This window comes from Glandiceps talaboti, chromosome 7 (assembly GCF_964340395.1).
Source record: "Glandiceps talaboti chromosome 7, keGlaTala1.1, whole genome shotgun sequence".
In the NCBI taxonomy this organism is placed as follows: Eukaryota; Metazoa; Hemichordata; class Enteropneusta; family Spengelidae; genus Glandiceps; species Glandiceps talaboti.
In genome coordinates this window covers 8,542,909-8,567,708 of record NC_135555.1, presented here as the reverse complement: position 1 = coordinate 8,567,708, position 24,800 = coordinate 8,542,909, and the positions used below count along the sequence as shown (strand labels likewise).

At 34.4% G+C, this 24,800-nt stretch overlaps 1 protein-coding gene across 1 annotated transcript in view; it reads left to right on the top strand.

Moving 5' to 3' along the window:
- Positions 1–17,459, top strand: part of LOC144437552 (uncharacterized) — a 31,517-nt gene extending 14,058 nt beyond the window's left edge. Inside the window, exons 10-23 of the mRNA XM_078126509.1 lie at positions 90–217; positions 1,235–2,109; positions 2,787–2,917; positions 3,561–3,672; positions 6,388–6,556; positions 7,052–7,229; positions 7,762–7,914; positions 8,399–8,528; positions 9,217–9,249; positions 9,582–9,682; positions 9,872–9,955; positions 10,234–10,355; positions 11,235–11,577; positions 12,347–17,459. Coding sequence (XP_077982635.1) covers positions 90–217; positions 1,235–2,109; positions 2,787–2,917; positions 3,561–3,672; positions 6,388–6,556; positions 7,052–7,229; positions 7,762–7,914; positions 8,399–8,528; positions 9,217–9,249; positions 9,582–9,682; positions 9,872–9,955; positions 10,234–10,355; positions 11,235–11,577; positions 12,347–12,679 — 2,892 coding nt within the window. The 3' untranslated portion in view covers positions 12,680–17,459. The remainder of the gene's footprint in view (positions 1–89; positions 218–1,234; positions 2,110–2,786; positions 2,918–3,560; positions 3,673–6,387; positions 6,557–7,051; positions 7,230–7,761; positions 7,915–8,398; positions 8,529–9,216; positions 9,250–9,581; positions 9,683–9,871; positions 9,956–10,233; positions 10,356–11,234; positions 11,578–12,346) is intronic.
- Positions 17,460–24,800: the final 7,341 nt, after the last annotated feature.

Genomic DNA, 24,800 nt, shown 5'->3' with positions numbered 1-24,800 from the left:
ACTACCCTATAATTATAACTGTGAGATGGTAATAATATACTATACTCGGCTCTATTGTCAGTAAACGTAATTTATTTCTCCTTTTATAGGAATTGGAAAAGTTGAATTCTGTGTTAGCCATCGTCAACGTACATGGAGAAGCCCATCATAGTATAGAAAAATTACAAGATATAGCTAAAACATTGGAAACACAACTCAGAAGACCTTTACCAGCCAGGTGAGACAATTTTATCATCAAACTAGATTGACTTTACACAGAAACACACATTGAAAAAAAATGGTTGTAGATGATACTGAAACAAATGATTTTACTGAGAAACGAGTATGTTCACCATCTTTGAGTATTTGCAAGTTAGTTGTCTTTATAGAATTATGGATTTCATCTGTAGGGTCCTCCTCTCTCAACACTTTAAAGTAATGGTCTCCACTCTGTAGTTTCTTAAAAGCAACACACGAAGCATTCAGATAGCAGTGTTGACTTCTGTTTTGTATGTAACTTGACTTTGTTGGTTGTAGAGGACACTTTATCATTTAGTACTGACTCAGTTGTTAACCAAGTTTACTGCTTGGCTAGACTGAGTTACAAATCAAAACAAAACAAATAATAAACATTAACAACAACAAAGGCCAGTTTTAGTGTAGGTTTTCTTTATCCAATACAGGAAAGTTATTTTGTTTAATAGTCAACAGAGTAAAGTATAGAACTTAGAACTTATAGAAGATATGACCTGAACTGAACTGACTGTGTGACTACTATACATGTAATGTTTTGTTTTGTTGAATTCTTTGTTGAATTAATATTTGACTTTAAAATGAACTTAAATAGTACAAAATGCCTGGTAAGGACAAAGAAAAGTTGTTTCTGGTCAGGACAATTTGTCTAAAATGGTGTGAGGATGGAATTTAAAAAAAAAAAATTTAATTCTCAACAAACCTGTCACTCAGTCAACTATTTGTGACAGTTACTGTACTTTTTATTTAGTACTTTACAGCAAGTGTATGTGGGGCAGATGTCATTTGCTTGTTCATGATTGGCTCTGCAGTTGTCTTCACTGAAGTAGGGAGCGTTATTTTGTGCTTCTCCTAGATCTAGAAAAAAGATCGATGCAGGGTGTTTAAGTGATGGACATGCTGACCAGAAACAATTCTTTTTTTGGCCTAATAATGGACATCTGAACATATAGGAAGTTTTCTATCAGCTGATAATGTTTTTTTTTGTGTTCAATTTTTACAGGCCAGTGACAAATCATACTTCTATTTCAAGTAGTGTGTTGGATAACAGATATGATGCGATTGATGATAGAACTGTGGGTTTTAATGACACTGAAAGTCAAATAAGTAGTGAACAGAGTGAGAGGTATGTAGAATTACCAGACCATCCAGTGTCTGTGGTTGGAGAACAAAATGAGGACAGTAGTACAGAAGTAAAATTACCAGACCAAACATTGCCTGTGATTGAGGAGCAAAGTGATGCTAGCAGTACATCAGTAATGTTGCCTAGCAACCATTTAGATAAGGATCAGGAGGATGGAAATGAAGATAATCAGACTTTGACTGTGAATTCAGGTGAAGATCAAGTTCCATGTCCATTTGTTGACCTTGTGTCACCTAGAAATGTCAAACCAATGTACATGAATGTAATACAAAGAGATGAAAGTAGTAAAGGAAAGGTGGTAACGTCAGGGGAAGATAGCGGAGAAGGAAAAATGACATCATCATTTACATCAACTGAGGAATTGAACCAAGAAGAGAAACAAGTGATATCACCAACACGAGAGGCTGATGAATTAGACGATTCAGTTTCTACTGGAAATGAACCTGAAGGAATAACACCATCTGATCAATTATCTGAACCATCATTGTCAAGTCGTCCAGCAGCACCACCCCCTCCCCCACCTCCCCCTCTCCCTCCTCCACCACCCCAATCTCAAGATTACATGTCACCACCATTAAATGCTACAGAAGGGGCACCGCCAGCACCACCGATTAGAGGAATATCATCATCACCTGAGGGGCCACCTCCTCCGATACCTCCTCCACCAGTTCCACCATTGTCATTAAATTCAGGAATTCCCCCTCCCCCTCCACCACCATTGTTGTCTCCACCGGGTAAGTTTACATTTAGTTTGTTAAGTTTGCAACTTTGCCATTGTGTAGACTTGAAAGGTTCTTCATTGTTAGTATTCTAGCTGTAAACCATAAATGGGTTTGACACGAGTGATTTACAGGAGTCCATGATCTGAACTGAGTTTCTGTGATATTTTTTGTTTCAAATAAAGGATTACGACTCTTGTTGTAGCACCAAAAAGTTCCACTGACATCAGGACCATAGAAAATATACTGTATACCGGTAGATATGCATGCTTTATTCAAGGCAAAAATAGACATAAATACATTACTAGATGAATTGTATGTGCAATGAAATAAAACAATGTTTAAAGTAGGCTCACGTCCCTTTAATGTAGTGTATACAATGATGAATCTATCTGTCTAGTCTATGTTAGTGTTATATTAGTGTCATTTAGTTGTATAGGAAACCAAGCAACCTTGTCTTTGCAAACCTGATTCGAAGTCTTTGACTGCAAAAAGATTGCTATAGTTTTCACAATATAATATAACCCCTCTGTAACGAACTCGGTTATAGCATGTACATGACAACGTATGTATGTATTCTTGGTCAATAGTTGCCTGTGTTATAAATTGCAGTATGTTAAAGTTTGTATACATTTCATAAATGATACTTCATGATGTATTGTTGATATTTTAATTCTAATAATTTGTTACAGCTACGCCAGGTACACCTATAACACTTGCCTTTGCTCCAGTCCAAACGGATGGACCATTACCAAAAAAGAATTGCAAGAAATCTAAGGTCAAAATGAGACCATTTCATTGGAACAAAGTACCCAATCATATGGTGAGTTCAAAGGTCATTGGAACTGATATCCAATCATAATTTGCTATAGGTCACAGAGGTAATTAAAAGTACTCAATCACATGACGAGTTCAAAGGTTATTGGAATACATTACCCAATCATATGGTGAGCTCAAAGGTTATTGGAATACATTACCCAATCATATAGTGAGTTCAAAGGTTATTGGAATACATTACCCAATCATATAGTGAGTTCAAAGGTTATTGGAATACATTACCCAATCATATAGTGAGTTCAAAGGTTATTGGAATACATTACCCAATCATATGGTGAGCTCAAAGGTTATTGGAATACATTACCCAATCATATGGTGAGCTCAAAGGTTATTGGAATACATTACCCAATCATATAGTGAGTTCAAAGGTTATTGGAAAACATTACCCAATCATATAGTGAGTTCAAAGGTTATTGGAATACATTACCCAATCATATGGTGAGCTCACAAGTCAATGAAAAATATGAGTTCACAGGTCAATGCGACACAATACCTAATTGTTTGTGATTATCTTCTGATATCATACATTAGTTTTTGTTTGTATTGAAAATAACAGAAATCATCAGTTGATAAAATCGCCATGAAAGTCTCAACTCATGGCCATATCTGTGTGTCTCTCTTTTCACCAGGTGAATAAGTCAGTGTGGAAGACAACCAAGGATGTGACAGATAAACTAGATACTCCATTACTGGAAGATATGTTTTCATCCTCAACAGATAAAGAGGTAGTCAGTACTCAAGGTAGGCATTACAATGAGTAACACTAAAGTAAAGCACTTTCTCCATGTGCTACACTCGTTAAAGGCATTCATATCATTATCAAGTGGTTTATTTACAGAGCATGTGTCCGTTCTAATATGGTCAATTAGCAAATGAAACAGTATACTTTTACACTTGATATGGATGCTATAAACGATTGTGGTACATACAGAAAACTCTTTACTTTGGTGTTATGGGTTGTACTTGATATGGATGCTATAAACGATTATGGTACATACAGTAAATGCTTTACTTTGGTGTTATGGGTTGTACTTGATATGGATGCTATAAACGATTATGGTACATACAGTAAATGCTTTACTTTGGTGTTATGGGTTGTACTTGATATGGATGCTATAAACGATTATGGTACATACAGTAAATGCTTTACTTTGGTGTTATGGGTTGTACTTGATATGGATGCTATAAACGATTATGGTACATACAGTAAATGCTTTACTTTGGTGTTATGGGTTGTACTTGATATGGATGCTATAAACGATTATGGTACATACAGTAAATGCTTTACTTTGGTGTTATGGGTTGTACTTGATATGGATGCTATAAACGATTGTGGTACATACAGTAAATGCTTTACTTTGGTGTTATGGGTTGTACTTGATATGGATGCTATAAACGATTGTGGTACATACAGTAAATGCTTTACTTTGGTGTTATGGGTTGTACTTGATATGGATGCTATAAACGATTATGGTACATACAGTAAATGCTTTACTTTGGTGTTATGGGTTGTACTTGATATGGATGCTATAAACGATTGTGGTACATATAGTAAATGCTTTACTTTGGTGTTATGGGTTGTACTTGATATGGATGCTATAAACGATTGTGGTACATACAGTAAATGCTTTACTTTGGTGTTATGGGTTGTACTTGATATGGATGCTATAAACGATTGTGGTACATACAGAAAATGCTTTACTTTGGTGTTATGGGTTGTACTTGATATGGATGCTATAAACTATTGTGGTACATACAGAAAATGCTTTACTTTGGTGTTATGGGTTGTACTTGATATGGATGCTATAAACTATTGTGGTACATACAGAAAATGCTTTACTTTGGTGTTATGGGTTGTACTTGATATGGATGCTATAAACTATTGTGGTACATACAGAAAATGCTTTACTTTGGTGTTATGGGTTGTACTTGATATGGATGCTATAAACGATTGTGGTACATACAGAAAATGCTTTACTTTGGTGTTATGGGTTGTACTTGATATGGATGCTATAAACTATTGTGGTACATACAGTAAATGCGTTACTTTGGTGTTATGGGTTGTACTTGATATGGATGCTATAAACGATTTTGGTACATACAGAAAATGCTTTACTTTGGTGTTATGGGTTGTACTTGATATGGATGCTATAAACTATTGTAGTACATACAGAAAATGCTTTACTTTGGTGTTATGGGTTGTACTTGATATGGATGCTATAAACTATTGTGGTACATACAGAAAATGCTTTACTTTGGTGTTATGGGTTGTACTTGATATGGATGCTATAAACTATTGTGGTACATACAGAAAATGCTTTACTTTGGTGTTATGGGTTGTACTTGATATGGATGCTATAAACGATTGTGGTACATACAGAAAATGCTTTACTTTGGTGTTATGGGTTGTACTTGATATGGATGCTATAAACGATTGTGGTACATACAGTAAATGCGTTACTTTGGTGTTATGGGTTGTACTTGATATGGATGCTATAAACGATTTTGGTACATACAGAAAATGCTTTACTTTGGTGTTATGGGTTGTACTTGATATGGATGCTATAAACTATTGTGGTACATACAGTAAATGCGTTACTTTGGTGTTATGGGTTGTACTTGATATGGATGCTATAAACTATTGTGGTACATACAGAAAATGCTTTACTTTGGTGTTATGGGTTGTACTTGATATGGATGCTATAAACTATTGTGGTACATACAGTAAATGCGTTACTTTGGTGTTATGGGTTGTACTTGATATGGATGCTATAAACGATTGTGGTACATACAGTAAATGCTTTACTTTGGTGTTATGGGTTGTACTTGATATGGATGCTATAAACTATTGTGGTACATACAGAAAATGCTTTACTTTGGTGTTATGGGTAGTACTTGATATGGATGCTATAAATGATTGTGGTATATACAGAAAATGCTTTACTTTGGTGTTATGGGTAGTATTTCAGATACTGACTACACTTGCACTTTAATGGAATTATCTTTAATTCTGTCAAGTGTACATACTTAGATTACAATTAGTCTTTAAAGGCCAAGGTTTCAATCCCAGGTTCTCATATAAATGTTGTCTTATCAGTTGAGCCATATAGATTACAGAGGACCATTCATGTGTTCAGGACCAACTTTTTCTAGAGTTCTGCTAGACAGCTATTTTTCACACAACTGTTATTTCAGAGTGCTGCTAGACAGCTATTTTTCTCACAGCTGTTATTTCTTATTCGGTGCTAACTTTGGGTACTTATAAATGTTTCTAATGATTGATTGATTGATTGAGTGATTGATTGATTGATGTGTATTATGCACTGATGATTTGGTACAGTTCGAAGGAACTTGGTTTACTCTTCAAGCTGTGAATAAGTCCAACTTTTTATGTTTAATACCTAAACACATACTAGAGACATCACTTTATTCTGTATCTGTAATATTCCATGACAGACCATACCAAAAAGAAAGCTGTCTCATTACTCGATGCAAAGCTAGCCCAGAATATTGGCATATTTTTAAGTGGTTTCAAAATCGACCCACAAGAACTACGAGGGCGCCTTACCTACATACGAGAAGAAGAAGGTGGCCTTTCACTGGAACATATCAACATACTCAGAAGGTGAGAGGGACAACAAATATGTTATTTTATAGCTGTTTATTCTTTATTTTGTTCCAATTGTTGAAATATTTAACAATGCAACTACGACTGAATTGTTAATTTTGTGCTCAATTACCAAATTTTGGAACACTTTTGATAGTGATGTTGCCCTTGAAACCATGATTGCCACCATTATTGTTGTGATCATCTGACCCATGTGATGGTCTCTGATTGGTTAACTTTTCATGAAGTCAATTTACTCACAAGAGTGTAGTTACCAGTTTTATTGGCAAATTCTTCCAGTCTAGAGTATTGTTGCAGCATTGTAAAAATAGTCTCTGGCTTGTGAGACTATAGCTGGAGACTATCGGAAAAATATTGGCGATTTAGAATGTTTTGACTCATATTTTAAGCACTGCAGGACCAGGGTATATAATCCATATTTTCTGTTCAAAGACAACATCTTGGCTTGTGCATGGTATAATATATATTACATGATTTGTGTCAAAATTACAGATATCAGCCATCATCAGAAGATATTGATATGTTTAAACAGTACAAAGGGAATCCTAGCGAGTTGGCAGACACAGATCAGTTTATGATGCAGCTATGTGAAATACCATTCCTACGACAAAGACTGGAACTATTACTACATATCAATGAATTCCCTATTGAATTTGAAGATCTAGAACCAGTAAGTATTACAGCCAGTACATTGAGTGATTTCCATCAAAGATCTAGAATAAGGATTGAATTTTGTATTCCATGCATTGATGTTGACTTTTTAGACATGTATAACAACAACACTTCCACACCCTTTTCCTGAATAACACGTTTATTGTATATACATAAGGACATTTTGTTCTGTTCTGTAATCAAATTTTTTGTACGTGGAATAAATTATTATTATAACTCAACAACAACAATGATGCATGAAGATTTCGATATCCAATACAAGTGGCAATCAAATTTTGATTACTATACTAACACAGGTGGAACTACTTCTCCAAAAGCTGTAAATTAAAAGTTCAAAAATTACCATTAAAAATTAAAATTAAGTACTACCAGATCTAACTATAGGACCACTACGTTGTTTGAGTCGCTGATCGGGAGACCACCAGTTTCATAATTAATGCACTCCCTGCTAATGTTTGATATTTGTCGTCCTTACAGACCATCTGACCAGTTCTGAATACTTCTATACAATATTGTCTTTGCCTTCACAGACCATCTGCACAGTCCTGAATGCTTGCATGGAACTATATGCAAGTGATCAGTTTGTATCAGTACTAGAGTACATACTAGCCATTGGTAACTATATGAATAGTCAAAGTAACAAAGGATATGCACATGGATTCAAACTAGGAACTCTTGTTAAGGTAAGGAGTAAAAAGGTACTGGTGAAGGGAAGAAAGAATTGTTTTATGTCATTCTTTATTTGGGAAATGAGGAGAGAGTTGATTGTTTAGGAAAGTGAGTTTAGTCTGACAATGAGATGTAGATGAAAGTCAAGGAATGTGATAGAAGAAAGACTATAACGACCATGATACTTTTGTCTCTTATTAAATTATTGGCATAAATGGCAAAGGGAATAGAAAGAAAGATAGAAGGTAGAGATAGCAAGGGAGAGGGTAGGGACATTGAGATTGAAAAGGGGTAGAGTGTGAGATAGACAAACGAGAGGGGTGTTGAGATAGAAAAGGGGGGTACAGAGAGGGGAAGGATGGAAAGAAACAGAGACAGACGGATTCATTATGGTTTCATTTGGTTATCACTACCATACAGGGTTGGTTAGTTAGACATGGTGTAGTATCTCCAAAGTTTATGTTAAGATAACTGTAATGTTGACATGTTTGTATACAGTTAGTGGACTGTCGTGGAAAAGATAAGAAGTATACATTGTTGAAGTTTTTGGTAGAACAGATCAACAATGGTGAACCTCAGTTACTTGGTTTCTTTAATGAAATGACAAATGTAGAGAAGTCAGCTGATGGTAAGTTTAGTTCTTGTATTCCAATGTTGTTGTATAAGGCCAAAAAAAAGTTGTGTGGTTCCGATAACGCCAAATTTCAAAATAGGGTGGGTAAGTAGGATTTATTTTTTCATTTTTTTTATCATCGAGGATCTGTTCTCTTCTTTACAGAGGTCAACCAAGACTTCACGTCGATGTAATCACACTTTCTGTACTATACACAGAAGACAATGTGTGGTACACTGTATTCCACCATGTTGCTTTGATCACATGAGACAATGACATCTCACTATTTTTTGTGTCACTTTGCACAATTTTTTTTTCAATTTTTCAGTTATTTTTTTTGAATTACCTAAAAAAAAATAGGGTGGCAGTAAAAAACTAGGTTGGGTCGGGTTACCGGAACCAAACAATTTTTTTTTTGCATACATATACATATCATGCAGAATTAAATTTGAGAATATTGGTTCCTATCCTAGGCTTCTTAAATCCAGTACAAAATGTATGAGCCAATGTTTGTGTTGCAAGTAGATAGATAGCAAATAGAAGTCAAGTATTGGACTATGATGAATCACATAACTTGGACATATAGCAAAGTAAAAGCCAAAGTGAATATGATTATCAAAGGTGATGAGATCACAGAAAAAGACAATTTTAAAATGTATAAGCTGACAAATCATTCTTTTTCTCTTTGTAATTTATTACACAGTGTCCACTAAAGGTTTGACAGCTGAAGTTGATGGTAAGCAATGACTTGATATCTTATAGTGCATGTGTATGTTTGGCACCATTGTATTAAGTGATGACTTTAATAGGTGGTGTGTGTGTGTGTGTGTACTGAGGGACATGTGTATGTACATCTGCCCATCTGTGTCTGTCTGCCTGCCTGTCAGTGTCTTGGCACCAGTCAATTTACAACATATTAAAATGCTGATATAGAGATGGTGCAGCATCTGTGTGTATGTTTATGTGTGTCTGTTGCCTGGTAGTGACAATGTAACCCATATTTTCTTTGACTGAATGAGATATGAAGTATTAAAGTGATCATGATTGTAATAATAATTGATATTTCAGTGATGAAGAAGGACCTGACCAAGATAAAGAAGAGTGCAATACAGATATCAAAGAATAAAAAAGCTACAAATCAGGATTCAAGATTCTGTAAACAAGTTGAGGTTTGTAGACAATGCCTTCACTTCATACTGATTTGACCGTGTACTAAACACCAACTTGAAGGTCATGTCATACCGACTACATATTTTTCTGATTGTAAACTATTATTTGTTGACTGAGAAAAGATTTCTAAGTTTTTGTTTGGTTTATTGGTATTTAGTGACATTATCTTTTCAATTTTGTATCCGTAGGATTTTGTGAATGAATATGAAAATAAACTGAAGAAACTACACACTACATGTGAAGATATGAACAGGATGTATAATAAAGTCTTGGTAAGTGTCTTATGTAGCAATAATGTGGTGTGTGTGTGTTTGTGTGTTTGTGTCTGCGTGTCTGTCTGTCTGTATATCTGTGTGTATGTAATAATAATAGATGGTTTATTAAAACAAATTGTTTGAGTTCGCATATAGTAAATAAACATGTTGAGAAATAAAAACAAAACAAGTTGATGTATGTTTGTATGACTTATGCAAGTACAGTATATATGTGTCCATCCGTCTGTCTATCTGCCTTCATGTTACTAATGCTTCCTATCTTCTATCAACCATAGATAAAATATGGTGAAACAGGAAACATTGGCTCAGAAGAATTCTTTTCATGGATCACTGAATTTATTAAAAGTTTCAAGAAAGAAGCCAAGAATTTGAACATCAAAATCCAAGGAAGTCCAGTGTAAGTTGATACCAAGATATTTCACAGTAGTGGTAGTAGACTTAGTGTTGTTAAACAGTACTGCTGTCAGTTGTTATATAGCACTCCGCTGGGTCACTGGCCCTGTGTACAGTCTTGAAAATGGTCAAAAAATCATCTGAGATCAAAGGTACAACATAAACATAAAATATAGTGTGAAAGATAGAAGGAATTCAAAGAGTATAAGCAATAGGAAAGTTCTGTACCTATTTCAAGTCTTGTAGAAAGTATGTTCTTTTTATCAAAAACATGGAATGAAATATCTTGCACAGTAGAATTGTGATAGTTCATAAACCCAGAAAACACTATAATCAGATCTGTATACATGGTAGGAAAATACTTTTTTTTTTTAGCACAACTGAATACTGATGCAACTCAGTAGGGCTATAGCCACCATAAAATGTGTGTGTGTGTGTGACTTAGTCAAAAACTGTCTGACTGATTGCCTTGAGATTTGATGGAGACTGTACTTTAGGTGTCTAGATGAAAAATTGTTCAAATGAAAGTGATCTGATCAGTGGTTTTCAAGTTACATCCAAAAGTGATTTTCTGTTCAAATAGTCTTGTCTTTTACAGTGGAAGTCTGTGAGGTATGCTTATGGTTATATAATGTTACATAATCACTTGGCTAAAGTCCATGGGATGTTCCATTCTCCTGTAGGAGGTGTTTCTCTGACTATATGAATGTCAAACGTTGAATTTAAGTTGTACACATTGCCATTGTCAGTATTTTGTGAGATCTTCATAAAGAGGACAAAGTAATAACGAAAAGTACATCTCATCTTCTATGTAATCCAGACACATTAGAGAGAGTTTTTTGTGAAATGTTTTATTCTACAGTAAATATTGTCATATTTTCAGGCATAACTTGGCGAATATAATGAAATCATCTTTACATGGTGATCTAAAGAACAATGAAAGCAAGTCATCATCACTAACATCTCAAAGCAGTACAACATCAAATGGTGCTAGAGGTTCTCCCAAGAAGAACAAAACCAAAGAGGACTCACCAAGTACAACTAGAAGTAAAGAAGGCTCCCCAAGTAAGACTAAAGCACCATTGGATAGAGGTCATACTGTGCATGATTTGAGACAAACTGTGGCTGACCCCCTAGCAGCTGATAAAGATGACACTGACACAGTACCAATCAGAAGACAAAGACCACAAAGTTTTTCATCTCCACCACCAGTTGTGCATCACTCTGTAAGTTTAGTGTCAGATTGAATTTTTGCCTGCATACGTTAGACTTTGTCAATAGAATAACCCCACTGACATGTGAGCCTAATAAGTGGTTATATATTGTGCCTGGAAGTTTGTATCACCCGCTGCCTCTGTTCAATAATGGTTTATAATCAAAGTAAATTCATATAAGGAACATTTCAATACTTAGAATGCAGCCACACACACAGTATGATACCCTAGGTCTTGGGATATTCCCATTTATTTGAACATCAACATGAATATTTCCTGAAAAAAAAGATAAAAAAGATAAAAATTTGGTGTCATACAATAATTCTGGCATCTGAGAAGGTAATGTGAACATAAAGGGCTTAAAGTATGAAATATTTTTTATGATCTGTATCTGTAGAATTCTGTTTTAACATCCAAAAAGAGATTATCACGTACACAGATATGAAAATACTGAAGACACACACACACACACATATAATATGAAAGGCTGGTCATTACAAAGTATGTCACGTGTGTGTATATATATAATTATGTACATATACAGACACAGACACACACTTTGTAATGATAGAAATGAAATATCAGAGAAATGAATGTTTTTTTACTGTTTTTTTTGGATAGACTGTACCCAAAGAAATGTCACCATCACTGACAGGCAGATTGTTGAATTGTTAATAGTGCAGAGAATAGACTTTTTACGATTTTCTCTGAATTGGATCATTTAACTGTTTTTTGTGCATGAGATGAGAATTGGATATTTTTTTTCTTGTACCTTTGACAGGTTGTACCAAAAGAGCGATTGTCACCATCACTGACAGGTAGACCTACTCATGAAGGCTACTTAGACAAACTAAGTAGTGGTAAACACTTTTCTCCTAAATGGGACAAACGATACTTTGAACTCTCACAGACCGGACATTTACACTATTTTAAGAAGAGAAATGATAAGAACTTGGGATCCATCTATCTAAAAGGATGTCCAGCTGGTTTAGATGAAGACCGAAGAATTATTGTGCTAGAAACAGAAGACAGGACTTACAAACTACGAGCTGATGATGCAGAAGATGCAATTGTATGGTTGGAGAAGATCTTCTGTCATACATTGAAACAGTAAAGTGTTGACCTTTGACCTAGACCATAAGACTTGAACTTTGACCTGACAATAAAACCAATGTTTAATCATAGACCTTCCACCAACTGTTGCAATGTTGGTGGAGGGTCTATGGTTTAACTTGATCTAGACATTGACCCAGTTATTTTAATTTATATTCCTAATTTACTAGTTTCTGATTTTATTTATAATTTGTTAAATTTTCAACTCTGTAATAACTTTTTGTTATCACCAGCAATAATTTGCGAGTGTTTACCCGCTGGGCATTAATGGTTCAGCCAACTAGTAAATCATGTTTTATATTAAGTAATGTCAAATTCTATAAATAATGACTATTTGAGGGAATTGAAATCACTGCGTATAAATAACTAATTACATATTTTATCTGTGTAACACTTGCATATCATAAAATATTGCACAAGTATCCACCAATGACAGTACCATGATTCTCTTTACCTGGTATTTATCCAGTCTGTAAGGTATGCTGTGATGGGGCGCCCTCGCACATTGGTTGGTGAGGGCAGTGACATGACGTATCGTATAGTCTAGTATTTTTCATACAGTCATGTCAAAAGTAGACTGTCAATAGTCGTTTGTGCCTTTTGCTATGTTTTATCTAAAACTAAAGTCGTTGCCTCACTCCGATCCAGAGCAATACTATAACCGCGTGCTGAAAGCACGAGCACTCACAGTTCGTGCCTTCGGCAATTGCAGTTCCTATCAGTACGCATTAGTATTCAGTGCTACAGAGCGAGGCAATGACTTTGATTTAGATGAAACGTAGCAAAAAAGGCATGAACGACTGTCGACAGTCTATGTCAAATGTGAAACTATTACATACCAAGATAGTGTTAGTTATAATAAAGTGATGCCACCATAATGATCCAGAGTTTAACATAAACCAAGGAAGCCTACAAATGTGTCACATGATCATGTCTCTTAGACACTAGTGGTGAAGTTATACTGTCTACAATACAGAGTTAACTAGGAGATGTGGTTCAGTTATTACACTATGTAGGATTTAGATTTAGTCCAGAGACTTGACTATATTTACCAGAAAAGCCAGTATATTGTGTCGGTTACCCAAGTGTCCAGGGTTTCATCCAATCTTCATTTTAACCATCGGATGTTGTGTTTAGTTACTTGAATTTCTTAAAGTAAAGATCAAATGTTAGTAAGGATCCGCAGTGTATTGCATTCCACTCCACTCCATAGTTTGAGTTGTGTATTTTATGAATATTTGCATGTTTTACAAATGCCCACACTTTTTATATAATATAATTTTATGTGCAAAGTGGCCATCATCAACATATATTGTAATATTTATTACAATACAGCTTGTCTGATATCAAGTAATTGCAAGCTCTGTCTGTTGCTTTCCAAAAACTAAGAATTAGTATGCATACATAGAGTTTTGGTGCAAGATTAGGTTGTTAGCTAGTATAACACATATATTTATCCCACGAACATCTCTGAGTCAGCACTGTCATCCGGATACAATCATATACTAGGCTGTTATCAGTTATAATGTGTATTCATTGCGTGTGCTAAAGATTTCCTCATTGGATGTTAGGGTATCATTCTTCATTGACTACAAATATACAAGGTATAGACATAACATGTCCAAATTTATGAGTAATTATGGTGTGAATAGAACTAGTAAGTTATGAAGTGATATGATTTATGTATTGGTACAGTTTAATGCTCATAACATGATCAACTTTGGTAACGTAGTATTATTTGAGTTTTTGATATTTTAGTCCAATCTTCCCGAAGACTTAAGAGAAATCCCATTTTTTTGGTACCAGTTGTAAATTTGTACATAAAGAGTGGTGCCATTTTGTTTTAATAATTCAAAATCACTATTTAAATTGGATACTGGATGGCTATATGACCCCCACATGTAGTATACTTCCACAAACCCACAGAACATACATTTCTAAAAAAAAATTACATTCTTAACTTGAAGGGAGTGAGAAATTCAATGTTTGTTTTATGATACACATCTAGTCTTATTATCTAAGGTTCATAAACAAATCGAAGTTGATGATTGCAGTGTGTTGTGATAGTGAACAGACTTGCATGGACCTAGAGCCCTAACTCGCGTAGTAGTAAGTGTATACGTGGGCATGGCATAGTTACTGTGTTGTGATAGTGAACAGACTTGCATGGACCTAGAGCCCTAACTCGCGTAGTAGTAAGTATATACACTAGAGTGGCATTCTTGGGTGAGCTGAATATTATGATTATTATTCCATATGCACATATCACTACACTGTATTATTACAATATATGATAAGTGGATTTCTTAACAGTATAGAGTACATGTAGTTGGTAAACTGTAGTATGGAATTGAACTTTTGTTATGAGCACAAACCTGACATTGTCAACAGATTGACAAAGATAAAATCTTAGACACTGAAATTTGACACTTTGAATGGGAAAGTGAAGGACATCATCTACATCCAACAGACTGAGATGAAGGGTGATGATACAAACACCTATGACCCCTTGTTAGGCTCACATGTCTATTAAGTCATGTGTGTGGTCGAAAATTTCAGGTACAATTTTTAAGTTTGTGTTTGGAACAAAAGGTCAATTCGATAGTACACATAGTTTGCTTGGTTTTGATAAGTAAGACTAAATAAGTTTACATGCTTCAACTTTTTATTACGATATTGTTTTTAAAACCTAATCTGTCTTTCACTTTGTATCTTTTGCTTTTTATTTTGCAACTAGACAACATAGTCTGTTCTTGGTTTTGTATTTCATGTTGTTCATGTACCTTTTGCATTTATGCTATGTATTTATTTTCTACTTTTGCAATCTTGTAATTCAACTAACATGCTAAAAGCTGTATAATGTTTCTTTATTTTCCCCCGAGTGCCTTTTTCTAAAGATATTTCAAAGTTTTCATAACTTTTTATTCTGTATATATGGGTAATAGATGCTTTATCACTTAAAATGATAAATATACTAGTTAGGGAAATATTTCTGCTCTAGTATTAAAAACAGCTGAGACATAGTAACTTTTTGTTTGTTTGTTTGTTTGTTTGTTTGTTTGTTAATAACTCCTTTGTTGTCATTAGGAATCATAGTGAATATAGCCAAAGACTGAGTTTGTACAATATATCAACAGGTTTTTTTATGCCAGCCAACTTCTTGTTTATGTCTTTGCAATATTTTGCTGTTTTCTAACTTTAAGATATACACTGTAGTACTTTTGACATCAAAGGAACAATCAATCAAGAGAGATTTAGTTGGACCTATTGTGGTGTCTTCATAACATCACGTGAGAATGAGTGCCAACTTTCATCAGTTTCGATAAAGCTTTTGTTGTGTACAAACAAATACCACCCTGGTAGAGAGGATATCGTCATGGAAACAGGCTGTTCTCATCATCTTGACAATCAAAAACAAAATTCAAACAAAAGATTTTCAACCAGGATGTGGCCAGTGATTTGAACCAATACTTCATGTTTCAGTCTATCAGCAGCTGCTTGTTATAGTACTCCATGCTTTTAGGGTACAGTAAGTAGAGTTTCAATAATAGGCTGCATGATATTTTTCATATGCCACACAAGGTTTTTTGTTCACAAATTACAAACACTGATAGCGCACAAGCATATAAAATGGTAAATTTTATCTCACCATGAACACAAATCACTGTCGGATAAAACAGGAAGATTCAAACACAAAAATTTTTGTTTGTGTTATTCAAAAAATAATGTGCGATCTAATTGAAACTCTCTAGTCATTTTGGTTTGGTAGTAAGTGTTCAGGTCTTCGACTTTCTGAACATACTCATGTACAACACATTTAGTTTGTTATATTGTATCATTTCTTTAACACTTTGCAAGCTGTAACTTTTTTTTTATTTTCTGTTCATTTTTGTTGATTGAAAAATACACCAAACTTTCTTTGGGTATTGTTTGAGCAATTTCATCTGAGTCTTGAATAGTACTTTTATACACTGACTTGATGGCGGTGTGTAAACAGTACAACTACATGGTTCAGACCATTCATTAACAAATGGGATTCTAGGATTTGACAACTGGATGATCATAGATACAACAAAACAAACACTTTAAAAATACAAAGAAGATTTACCACAAAGAAGTTCTCTTATGTTTACCAGGATTTCCACACATGTTTATGATGCATTGTCATCTTCTAGTGAAAATGAATATAGCCAAACTAAATGTGTGCAATCTCAGAGAAATATATCCAACATATTTACTGTGAGATAAATTCTGTTGGATAGGATGGTAAAATTTAAGTGTGGATAACAATATACCTATTGCAAATCTTGCAATGCCCCTCCGGGAAATAAGGCATTTTCATAAACTATGGGTTCTGGAGAGTCATTTCATGACCTACAATTACCTGAGATTTCAGAGAAACATCAAGTTGATCTTGTGCCTTTATAGGGTATCCTTGCTTGGGACCATTCCATCATGGGAGTCAGAGGAATAATATATTCATGGTTGCACAATGAATATTCATGAGATGTTTCACACTGAAGGGAATAAGCACTTAGGAGTCATGAATATTCATTGTGCAACCATGTCTTAATTTCCTTGATAGGAGTAACATTAAGTGGAAATGTGTTATCAAATTTATGGCTGACATTATTACTATGGGCTTCATGCACGAGATTTGCAAAAAGTGTGTTATCTGACTGAACTATAGGAAAATTTAGAAACAAACGACTTTAAAAGTTTCTTCAGTTGTGCTGCATTGCCATTGGCGCTATTTTTGTAAAATTGAAAAATGTAATTAAAGGTGAAAACTCTTGTTGACACATCTACACAAAGGTTCCATAGTGATCTAGTATGGGAGTATGTGTCTGTGTATGAATGAATACATCCACTGATTACTTCTGGAATTTTAGCATCAACAGGTACTCTCTATATACAGTGCTACTGCAAGGCCTTGTTGTCATTTCTACCCTCCACTAACCTCTGCAATAGGCTATGGACTATATACGAATGACTCAATAACATGAACCTGATATCACTATATTAAAGATATCAGCATGCTAGTATGCTATTTTCCAATCAGGTCATTGCGGAATAGTTGTACAGTGATTGGTCAAAATATTACTTGAGACAGTGCACTGATTGGTCAACAATGCATACATAATGAGGCTCTTGCATTCCTACATTGTTTGCTAAATTGCAAATGTGATGGTGTGTACCCATCTGTAGATTCAATTTTATTTTATATTTTACATACATGTGTCAGACATTTTGTCTGATGTCGCTTTAAACATAAACTCTGACTATATTGTGATACAGAAACAATCAAGTCTCTTCACAAATTTGACATTGGCATTTTATAGTCATTACTTAGTACACCCCGAGAATGTTTGCTATTGACTTATTTTTGCTTAATACATTGCTGGAAAACAGGTCAAAGTAATCAGTGACTACAATACGTTTTTGTACATAAACACAGTACACAAGATTTACCGTTAGTATTAATTGGGAAAACATTTTCTTTGAAGACTATAATCGCAATATTTTTAGCAGTGAAAATATGTCAATATTATGTTTACAGTATTTCCCTATTTGCTAGTCATCAATGTCATGTCATTTGGTACAGAGTAGTTCTTTGTATCAAACTGTAATATCTACGCATTTCATGAATGATCTATTTTATTTGCACTTGAAAATAATGGAAACACATGTGGGGCAAATTTTGAACCAGAAAAGTACCTATTGCAGAGGTGAGTGAAGGGAAGAAATGACTGCAAGGAGGCACTGCATATGGAGAGTGATCAACAGGTTGTTTCCTCATCCATTGTTGCTATAGTATGAGATGTGAACACCCTCAAAAAACACATCATACCAATAACCTTGTATTAGGTATGAATTTTAGTTAGGGCAAGTTGGGTGGAAAATTGTTGAATTAATAATCATCATTCCATTTTCACGTGTGATTTTGCACAAAAAATATTATTTTTGGTAAAATAACTTAAACTAAAAAATATCAGATTGGCATGAAATATTTGGGAATGATTCTTGGGATGTGTAGATGGAGAATTCTTTTTTGACATGATTTCAGTATGGAGGGAAGGAGGGATTGTTATTTTATATTGCACCATAATAAAAACCACATCTAACTATCAAAGTATCATTATGACTGGGGTGAGTTAATTTATATACACTTTAAAAGATAGATACTTACCAACTGAGTCTTCTTTTCAGTTGCTTCCATATACTGGAATGTACTGTTAAGTAGGATTTCCAAGTTCCTTGTTGATGTCTCACAGATATTCCTTTGTCTGCTTCAAGAATTAAAGCAATTAATTGATCTATATTTGTGAATTCCCGCTTCTCAAGCTTTTATTCTATTGATTATTAGCATATACATAAATTATGTCAATTACCTGTAAAGGCACGTCAGATTAGAATTACATTTGGGTGGGAAAATTAATTACCTCACAGAGCTGTAGATCGATAATGTTGATCCTAAATGAAAAAATTACCCAATCTAAATCGTATGGCTCCCCTGATAGGATAACACAAATGGAAGAACATGGGATAGAATCATGGGCCTTTTTAGTATGAGCTGTACTAGGTAGAAGAGATATAGAGATACATTTGTATGTTCTCTGTAGCTGTAACAATAGCAATACTAGTACTTTGCAGTATTCTATTAAATTGTCAAATATGGATGTCGTTCCTTTGATGTGTCACAGAGCTAGAGAAATTCTACAATGAAATGTTAAAAGAAAATACGTAGATAATATGTTATGAATTATGAATGAAACGGGCAAACATGTTCCAGACATAAGTTGAACCCCCACCACGAACTATACTTACAATCAACGACAGGCAAGCATTGATGAGCAGACCTTCTTACAAACAGGGTTAATAAACAAATGAATTGGATTAATAACACTTGGCACAGCATGCTGAACTATAGACAGTTGTATTACATTCCATGATTTGATAAAAACAGTTCTATGGCCACTTTACATAACAGTTTACATCAAACTATCAAGGTATCATTATGACTGAGGTGAATTAATTCATATACAGTTTAAAAGATAATACCTACCAGTCATGTGTTTTTGCTATTAAAGCTTGGGAACTGCAGTAACAGGGGACAAAGCAAATTTGAGAAAGTTTATATGCATGTGGACTTGCCATATCTTTGCCATTATTCATGCAAACACACATAATGACTTTATGTAGTATTCATGAATATACATGTATTTTGACAGAAAATGATGTAATCCAATCCTTATTGGCAGGATATACTGAACATCTGATAAGGACATTCCACAGATGGACTTTTAACATTGTGAAGAGCAAAACATTTCGGAGATGGAATTTTTAACATTGCGGAGAGCACTCCATTCCGGGAGATGGGCTTTTTAAAGACATTGCGAAGAGGAAATCATTCTGGAGATGGCCTTTTTATATTGCAGAGAGCATTGTCCCTCTCTGCCTTGGTAACATTACAGCTTGTAAGCGTTACCCAATACATCATAGATGGTTGACATATTTACTAAGTTTCTATTAGTAGAATATCATAATTTTCAAATTTACGATACAAATTTCTGTTGCCTTTCACCAGTTGGCATGATACATACACAATGTTGCCATATTTCCGAATCACACGGCCACTGAAACACAACTTTTCCACCACCTTCCGGTGAAAAGAAAAATTTCTTGGTGACTGGATGGACAAACAAATAAACAATACTGTAACTCTGTCAAGGTTGTCCCTTTTTCATTTCACGCATCAATGTTTTTGGTTTGTGTACTGTAGTGGGTCAATGTTTTATTTGAAAAGTTACTGACTGCTACTGTATTATTGATAAGTAGTGGTGTACCTTAAAACACAATACTAAGTTGTGGTCTATCCAAAACAGTACAGTAATACAGTGCTTTTTTTTAAGGTTTGTCTTGTGTACTATGTAAATCTTGTGTTTTATAGTGTATGGGAGTGTATCCTGCAATAAAGTTATAATAATAATAATAAAAAAAAAAACGATCAAAAAGTGGTAACAGTGAGCTGGTGGTGATCCATTTATTGCAGCAACTCAGAAATATAACAATCTTACTATTTTTGTCTTTCTTTCTTTCTTTCTTTGAATGAATGGAAATCTTACTTCATTTGGAAAGGATAAATAGCAATCATACAGGAAAGAATTAGTTTCCCTGTTCTCACAGACTGAGATGAGTATTTACAAGTGATAGTTATTTAATATACTTTAAATATTAAACCAGAATACTAAGTGTACTTTGTATTATGTAGCAAAATTCACCCCCAAAGGTATAAACCCAACATATCCCCTTTCAATCACTAACACAGACAATGCATGAATCAAATATTTAGCAAACGGTAGCCACCCCCCCCCCCCCCCACATAAGGTATAAAGTTAAACCATAGACAGTGGAGAAGAAACCCAACATATGCCCCTTTTAGTAATCAATGACACAGAAAATTATTGTGCAGCAAAAGGCAATCCCCAAAAGATACAAAACTAGCATAAACCCCGATATATCAATACACTGAACATATTCAATTATTAACATGTCAATAGAATGAACATTCTGCATTGTTCATATGTATACTTTATATTGTAACACAGTATTGTAAATAACAGGGAAATCTTGTATCAAATGTTACACACTATATTCCAACCTATACAGATACTGATACAATACAGTACAAATATAGATACTGTATGAAATAAGTACAGTAAGGTATTGGTAGGATAGTACCGTACAGTATCTAATAGTATCCGTACAGTAATGTACAGTATCTAATAGTATCCGTACAGTAACGTACAGTATCTAATAGTATCCGTACAGTAACGTACAGTATCTAATAGTATCCGTACAGTAACGTACAGTATCTATTAGTATCCATACAGTAACGTACAGTATCTAATAGTATTCGTACAGTAACGTACAGTATCTAATAGTATCCATACAGTAACGTACAGTATCTAATAGTATCCGTACAGTAACGTATAGTATCTAATAGTATCCGTACAGTATCTAATAGTATCCATACAGTACCATACAGTATCTAATAGTATTCGTACAGTAACGTACAGTATCTATTAGTATCCATACAGTAACATACAGTATCTATTAGTATTCATACAGTAACGTACAGTATCTAATAGTATCCATACAGTACCATACAGTATCTAATAGTATTCGTACAGTAACGTACAGTATCTAATAGTATCTGTACAGTACCATACAGTATCTAATAGTATTCGTACAGTAACGTACAGTATCTATTAGTATCCATACAGTAACGTGCAGTATCTAATAGTATCCATACAGTAATGTACAGTATCTAATAGTATCCATACAGTAACGTACAGTATCTAATAGTATCCGTACAGTAACGTATAGTATCTAATAGTATCCGTACAGTATCTAATAGTATCCATACAGTACCATACAGTATCTAATAGTATTCGTACAGTAACGTACAGTATCTATTAGTATCCATACAGTAACGTACAGTATCTAATAGTATCCATACAGTAACGTACAGTATCTAATAGTATCCATACAGTACCATACAGTATCTAATAGTATTCGTACAGTAACGTACAGTATCTAATAGTATCTGTACAGTACCATACAGTATCTAATAGTATTCGTACAGTAACGTACAGTATCTATTAGTATCCATACAGTAACGTGCAGTATCTAATAGTATCCATACAGTAACGTACAGTATCTAATAGTATCCGTACAGTAACGTATAGTATCTAATAGTATCCGTACAGTATCTAATAGTATCCATACAGTACCATACAGTATCTAATAGTATTCGTACAGTAACGTACAGTATCTATTAGTATCCATACAGTAACGTACAGTATCTAATAGTATCCGTACAGTAACGTACAGTATCTAATAGTATCCGTACAGTACCGTGCAGTATCTAATAGTATCCGTACAGTAACGTACAGTATCTATTAGTATCCATACAGTAACGTACAGTATCTAATAGTATCCATACAGTAACGTACAGTATCTATTAGTATCCGTACAGTAACGTACAGTATCTATTAGTATCCGTACAGTAACGTACAGTATCTAATAGTATCCGTACAGTAACGTACAGTATATAATAGTATCCGTACAGTAACGTACAGTATCTAATAGTATCCGTACAGTAACGTACAGTAACTAATAGTATCCGTACAGTAACGTACAGTATCTAATAGTATCCGTACAGTAACGTACAGTATCTAATAGTATCCGTACAGTAACGTACAGTATCTAATAGTATCCGTACAGTAATGTACAGTATCTAATAGTACCCGTACAGTACCATACAGTATCTAATAGTATCCGTACAGTAATGTACAGTATCTAATAGTATCTGTACAGTAACGGTGCAGTATCTAATAGTATCCATACAGTAATGTACAGTATCTAATAGTATCCGTACAGTAATGTACAGTATCTAATAGTATCCGTACAGTATCTAATAGTATCCGTACAGTAACGTACAGTATCTAATAGTATCCGTACAGTAACGTACAGTATCTAATAGTATCCGTACAGTAATGTACAGTATCTAATAGTATCTGTACAGTAACGGTGCAGTATCTAATTATAGTACCCGTACAGTACCGCACAGTATCTAATAGTACCCGTACAGTACCGTACAGTATCTAATAGTATCCGTACAGTAACGTACAATATCTAATAGTATCTGTACAGTAATGTACAGTATCTAATAGTATCCGTACAGTAACGTACAGTATCTATTAGTATCCGTACAGTACCGTACAGTATCTAATAGTATCCGTACAGTAACGTACAGTATCTATTAGTATCCGTACAGTACCGTACAGTATCTAATAGTATCCGTACAGTACCATACAGTATCTAATAGTATCCATACAGTACCGTACAGTATCTAATAGTATCCATACAGTAACGTACAGTATCTAATAGTATCCGTACAGTATCTAATAGTATCCGTACAGTAACGTACAGTATCTAATAGTATCCGTACAGTAACGTACAGTAACTAATAGTATCCGTACAGTAATGTACAGTATCTAATAGTATCCGTACAGTAACGTACAGTATCTAATAGTATCCGTACAGTAACGTACAGTATCTAATAGTATCCGTACAGTAATGTACAGTATCTAATAGTACCCGTACAGTACCATACAGTATCTAATAGTATCCGTACAGTAATGTACAGTATCTAATAGTATCTGTACAGTAACGGTGCAGTATCTAATAGTATCCATACAGTAATGTACAGTATCTAATAGTATCCGTACAGTAATGTACAGTATCTAATAGTATCCGTACAGTATCTAATAGTATCCGTACAGTAACGTACAGTATCTAATAGTATCCGTACAGTAACGTACAGTATCTAATAGTATCCGTACAGTAACGTACAGTATCTATTAGTATCCGTACAGTAACGTACAGTATCTAATAGTATCCGTACAGTAATGTACAGTATCTAATAGTACCCGTACAGTACCATACAGTATCTAATAGTATCCGTACAGTAATGTACAGTATCTAATAGTATCTGTACAGTAACGGTGCAGTATCTAATAGTATCCATACAGTAATGTACAGTATCTAATAGTATCCGTACAGTAATGTACAGTATCTAATAGTATCCGTACAGTATCTAATAGTATCCGTACAGTAACGTACAGTATCTAATAGTATCCGTACAGTAACGTACAGTATCTAATAGTATCCGTACAGTAACGTACAGTATCTATTAGTATCCGTACAGTACCGTACAGTATCTAATAGTATCCGTACAGTACCGTACAGTATCTAATAGTATCCATACAGTAACGTACAGTATCTAATAGTATCCGTACAGTAATGTATAGTATCTAATAGTATCCGTACAGTACCGTACAGTATCTAATAGTATCCATACAGTACCGTACAGTATCTAATAGTATCCATACAGTACCGTACAGTATCTAATAGTATCCGTACAGTAATGTATAGTATCTAATAGTATCCGTACAGTACCGTACAGTATCTAATAGTATCCGTACAGTAACGTACAGTATCTAATAGTATCCGTACAGTAACGTACAGTATCTAATAGTATCCATACAGTACCG